The sequence below is a fragment of the Oncorhynchus gorbuscha genome, linkage group LG11 (genome assembly GCF_021184085.1).
Source record: "Oncorhynchus gorbuscha isolate QuinsamMale2020 ecotype Even-year linkage group LG11, OgorEven_v1.0, whole genome shotgun sequence".
Classification (NCBI taxonomy): Eukaryota; Metazoa; Chordata; class Actinopteri; order Salmoniformes; family Salmonidae; genus Oncorhynchus; species Oncorhynchus gorbuscha.
Window position 1 is genome coordinate 24,071,662 of NC_060183.1, and position 6,086 is coordinate 24,077,747.

Genomic DNA, 6,086 nt, shown 5'->3' on the forward strand with positions numbered 1-6,086 from the left:
CTGGATGCTGTTGTAGTGCATCTTAAAGACATGTTCCGGTACTTTGGTGACCAGGAAGTATTTTTTAAACCTCCCGGTTTGGGCTGGATGTGTCAATGTGTAGTTCATACATGTGTAACGGATGTGAGACGGCTAGCTTAGTTAGCGGTGTGCGCTAAATAGCGTTTCAATCGGTTACGTCACTTGCTCCGTGACCTTGAAGTAGTAGTTCCCCTTGCTCTGCAAGGGCCGCGGCTTTTGTGGAGCAATGGGTAACGATGCTTCGTTGGTGACTGTTGTTGATGTGTGCAGAAGGTCCCTGGTTCGCGCCCGGGTATGGGCGAGGGGACGGTTTAAAATTATACTGTTACATTGATGCTGTTGACCCGGATTACTGGTTGCTGCGGAAAAGGGAGGAAGGTCAAAAGGGGGGTGAGTGTAACGGATGTCATGAAATCCTTAGTTTGAAAGTGACTGTTTTCTGGAGACTGAGTGATGCCATTTTCCCTAGATTTACCCCCATGTAGGCCAGCCACCTAGCAATTTGAGTTTCAGCCAACAAGCTTCAGCCCCTCGCCATTTGAGTGGCAGCTAGCAAGACATACACACAGCAGCAAGAGAGTGAAATGACGTGGTGCACATATCTGCACATTTGTGACGTAGGTCACACTTTTTGGGGACCACTTTTGGCTCGTGGGTGCTAATTTCAGAACTACAGGCAAAAAATATATACAAGTACCGGAATATACAAGTACTGGAGAATATCTTTAAACAGGTAGGCCAAGTGCTTGCTTGCCTATTTGACCACACCCACTTTGCTCTTTACAATCACATTGGGTGCTTCCAGGAGGAGGCAGAGTCCTCAAAGCTGCCCTTGGAAGCTTTTCTCTTCTTCTGCTGGGCCCTCTCTGCCCCCTCCTTGTCCTCCCTGCAGTCCGGAGCCTTTTTCTAGACTGGGACTGTGTACAGCACCAACAGTCGGAGGTCGTCTTCGGGTCATAGTCCGAGATCCTCCATTGGTCTGTGCACTGGCCTCCATCCTCCACCCTCTCCCCTCATTGGTTGAAAACCTGAGAAGCAACCCGCCGGCCTTCACACCGGCTCTCCACAACAACCCAGTTCCACTCAGACCCAGCTTGTTTCGAAAACTACCCAGGATTTGAATGTCTTGAGGGTAGTGGGGACGTGTCATCAGGATTCCTCGGGTACTGGTATTCCTCCTTTCCTCTGTTGTAGGTCTATTAGAAGCTCAGTTAGTGAGGCACCTGGAACAGTGGGGTGCTGGATAATTGGGAGAGAAAGAACCTCCCCCAATAGGTGATGGAGGATTCTCATCTGACATGGATTCTCTGCCTCTGCGCCATAGAGTAAGTCATGCTCGGCGGAGTGCAGGTTGGCCACCTTCCTGTCCAGAATAACGAACTTTCCATTCCTATCCATACTGCCTGGAAAGAGAAGTCAGACAAAATGGTCAGAGCTGACCGCAATTTGAAGACTCATGATTTCCCTTACAGTACAGCACTAAAGTTACTATCATCTAGAGGCTAACTTTTGCCCCAAGACTGTCCTGATGCTGTATCTCAATATTTGTTCATAAATACCTGGGAAGCGGTATAATTATTATTTTTTTCATTTTCATTAGAAATGAACACCGCGTACAATGCTTTAAAGATTATTGAATCAACTTTGCTCATGAGTTAAGCAGTAAACAAGTTTTTATCTACATGCCTAACTCTTTTCTCTTGCACATTCTAGCAGGGTGCTAGTCTAGAAGCCAAGAAACAAAAATCCCATAATATAGAAGTGAGAGACCCAACACTCTTGAAATAGTTGCAGATTTTTTTAAATATTTGTTTTATTACATTTATTTTTCTAAGACAATGTATTTATTAATAGCTCACAAACATTTCAGCTTAACACTAGTTTTCTCACACTCGCACACCTGTTCCTCTCCCAGGCCAGCATTCATGGATGAGTATGAAAAGATTGAGGAGGACCTGCAGAAGCAGTACGAGACCTACGTGGAGAAGTTCCGTAACCTGAGCTTCCTGGAGCAGCAGCTGGAGGACTACCATAGACTGGAGCAGGATAGGTTTGAGGTGAGCGAGCGTCCTCCTCAGTCATAGGGTTGTATTTGGTTGGTACCATAGATGTCAGGGGGCCTGTTCAAGAGAGTGCGATGTAACGGGAATGTTCACAAATATACAGGTAACTGCCAGAATAAAGGAAACGCCAACATAAAGTGTTTTAATAGCGTGTTGGGCCACCACGAGCCGCCAGAACAGTTTTAATACACCTTGACATAGATTCTACAAGTGTCTGAAACTCTATTGGAGGGATGCGAAACCATTCTTCCACATTAAATGACATAATTTGCTTTTTGTTGATGGTGGTGGAAAACGCTGTCTCTGCGTTGCTCCAGAATCTCCCCAAAGTGTTCAAGTGGGTTGAGATCTGGTGACTGAGACGGACATGGCATATGGTTTACATCGTTTTCATGCTCATCAAACCATCCTGTGCCCTGTGGATGGGGGCATCGTCATCCAATGGGTGTATTAGCCATGGTAGTTAAAATAATGGCCTGCCTAGCATTTTTATACATGACCCTAAGCATGATGGGATGTTAATTACTGAATTAACTCAGGAACCACAGCTGTGTAGAAGCTTAATAAAAATAAAGTTTCTATCGGCAACATTGATCATTTCACCTCACTGAACACACCCCTGGTCTGAATTCTACTGGCTGTTACCTCAAACCATGGTCTTGGCTGATATATTGTGATTGACAGATGTACAAAAGGCTATATCGACTTCCTTTTCTTTGTTCTATCTCAGGAGACTGAGAACACCCTTAGGATGATGCAGCACAAACTGAGGGAGGAGGAGAGGAGGCTGATGAGGACTGGAGGTGACACGCGCTCAGTAACACACACTTGTATGACACACTCAATAAACCACAATCAACAATCACTTGATGATACACACACAAATTGATGCTCGAACACAGTCTCACGCAATAATTTGTAAAGTAATCAATTCCTATTCAGAGGTAAAACTAATTCTGCTTGCATTGCACTTGTAATATTCTTTGAATGCCATGCTTTAATCAATAAATACTGCCCTTGGCCGTAATACTCTAGTTGTATATCTCCATAGCCAAAGACGAGGACTCCGATATGGACATCCCTGAGGACGAGGGTTCAGACAGTGATATGGAGGATCGCAGACCCTCTAAACCCCGTCCCACCAGAAATGGCCCTATGACAGGTACTAACTCTCTACTCTAGTGTTTACCCCTCTTCCTGAGGCAATGTCCAGCCAGGAGGGCCACCGTGTGCTATGGCGGCTTTCGTTCCAGCCCTGCTCCAACACACCTGATTTAAACTACAGCGTTTGAATCGGGTGTGTTAGACTGCAGTTCGGCTGGAGAGAAAAACCTCCAGGTTCCAGAGTCGCCCACCCGTGTCCCCACAGGGACCCAGCTGCCTCATATCACACTTGACCTTTAAACCTCTATCCTAACAGGGAGAGGCGGAGCGCGGCTCGTCGGCAACATGCAGGGTGGAGACAGCGAGGAGGTCAGTAAATGGGGTAACCATGACGATGACGAGCACCAATATATATATATATATATATATATATATTCACTCCTTTTTAGAAACTCAACTCATTCACTCCATATTAAGTGATACCTACCAGTGAGGTATGACTACAGTCAATAGAGGATAATGCCAGCCTGAGACCGCTTTACCGCATGCAAACGAAGAGTAGGACAAGAGAGCACTTCCCAGGTAACGCCACCCCAAAGGACAGCACGTCCAATAGAAATGAGACTGGGAGGCAAAAGCGCTTTGTAATTTGTCTCCAGTGTCTAGAGATCGGTTTGCCTCCCATGAATTTGTGCATGGGACTTCTCTGGCTAGATGCACAGAGCCCTCTTCTTTCTCCATCACTCTCTCTCTCTCATCTGTTCTTTCTATTTATCCTGTTCCTCATCATCTCATATTTCTCTTGTTTTATCCCCTTTTCACTTAATTTCCCTCCTTTTCTCTCCACCATTCGTATTTTAAAAGCCCAAAGCGGTTGCGTCCAACTCACTTCCTCGCGCCCCCACACGGAGGACAGGAAAGGTTGGTGTGGGACCATGGGATCTAGTCTGTGGAATCTGCCCCTAGCCATGATGGATGTGAACTGAGCAGATCACATGAGTAGATCTGATTGGCTAGCTCATTAGATGGCAACATCTGATTGGTAGTAGTTTAGAGTTTGGTTGCACTGCACAGGGAAATGTTTCCCTAGGTGGTCGTATTAGCACGAGCTGAGCGTTACCCCATGTACCCTGTATGTGTGTAGAATTTCCCAAACCTCCTAGAACCCATCAGACTTTGGCTTGTAGTTGTGTTAAGGCACTATCATGCTAAGGTACGAACCTTGTTAGCTAACTCTGTCTGCTCTTTCAGACAGAGGACAGCGAAATAGACGTGGACGAGGATGATGATGACGATGAGGAAGGTGAGGAGGAGAATGAGGACCTGGAGGACGACAACGACAGTCTAGATGTCCCGGCGCCCAAGCCATCCCGTCCCTCCAGGGGACCTTTGAGGCCCCAGCTATTAGAGGAGAGCGATAACGACTTTTAAGCTGACACACACACACACATCCACCCACACTGTATTACAGCTTGTGAGCACTGAGGACAAACAAAACACTTTATTCCATATAACCTAATAATGTAATCATATAATAAACACTGTCCAATCTGAGCTTCCTGTTTGTGGGTGTTATCTAGCTCCGCAGTCCACTACTCCGTAGTAAATTACTGAATCATCTTAACAGCACGAGGGCCAGTAGAGCCAGGTAGGAGGAGAGCTAGCTACAGTAGCACTACTCAGTTTTCCTCACACGGGGCCGTAACGTTGGAGACTTCCTGCTGACCAGCAGCCGGAGCCACAGCCACTCATTTTGACAAATCACCTTCACTCTGCTGATTCGGCCCTCTTCACTCTGTCCTCTGCCCTATGTGGGTGGAATAGGGTTGGACAGCCCTGACCTAGAGCCTGACGTGCCACGTTTCAAGCATATACTAGCACAAATTACAGTCCTGTTGAATATTAAAACCTGGATTCAATCCGATCAGTGAAAAGAAGACCAGGTCAATTTGGTCAACAAAAGTGTTTATTATTTTGATACATGAGGCTTATTTGAATTGACGTTTCATAATGGTTAGGTTATTACGACTGCACTGACATGAGTGGATGCATGTGGCATTTTCGCAACAAGCAAGAAAACTTTATATCAGAGTGGTGCCCAGTGGACACGCGTATCTGCACTCTCATTGGCTAGAATGGTCCCACCTGGTCAAAGACTCCTCCCGCCTGCCTTCTATCAAAGATAGTACAGTGCTTCCATTTCCATCTTTGAGGGCAGGTATTTCCATTGTTGGTCTCTATGAATGTGGAAACATTGCATTTTAAAAGGTCCATAGCTGACAAGGCAAGATTGGATTGAATTCCGGCCTTACGATTCAGATTGACATCCGCATAGTATTGTTTTGGCGGGGTCGGGAACTGCGAGCTATCAAATCCACAAGAGGCTCATTGCATTATCTTATCACAGACACTGCCATTGGATTCAACGAAAACACACATCCACACCTGACTATAAATGGACAAATCCCATGCAACCATACAACTTCAAACACAGAATTAGACTGATCGGCTTAAATCCCCTCCCCATCCAAATTAACACGGACATTTATATCAGCCCAACATCAATGGTTTGACATTTGAGTCATTATTTCTAACATGGATAGAATATACACTTTCTAGTGCTGTTTTGAACTTCAAATGTAGAAGGGATCACAAGGGAGTGAGTTTGTGACACGTGTGCCACCGCTCACCGACGTGTCAGCTCATAACGCAGTTACACCTCCAACGTCATCAAAACATCTGCTATGCAGCTTAACGCTCAATCTAATTGAATCCGGGCCTTCATCTTTTCATGACATGCTAAAGCTTGCTGGAGTATAAAATATAGATGTTATATATCCCATTGTGCCTGTAATAGAACCAATCTTCTCTCAATATCAATTCAAGTACAGTACTATA

The 6,086-nt window shown here is 45.5% G+C and overlaps 1 protein-coding gene across 3 annotated transcripts in view; it reads left to right on the top strand.

The window, feature by feature from the left end:
• Positions 1–4,742, top strand: part of cluap1 (clusterin associated protein 1) — a 31,834-nt gene extending 27,092 nt beyond the window's left edge. For 2 of the 3 annotated variants that reach the window (XM_046369065.1, XM_046369067.1), the window contains 5 exons: positions 1,937–2,078; positions 2,815–2,914; positions 3,136–3,246; positions 3,505–3,557; positions 4,440–4,742. In XM_046369065.1, the coding sequence (XP_046225021.1) occupies positions 1,937–2,078; positions 2,815–2,914; positions 3,136–3,246; positions 3,505–3,557; positions 4,440–4,619 (586 nt within the window). In that variant the 3' untranslated portion in view covers positions 4,620–4,742. The remainder of the gene's footprint in view (positions 1–1,936; positions 2,079–2,814; positions 2,915–3,135; positions 3,247–3,504; positions 3,558–4,439) is intronic. The other variant, XM_046369066.1, reaches the window with a different exon arrangement.
• The last annotated feature ends 1,344 nt before the right edge of the window (positions 4,743–6,086 follow it).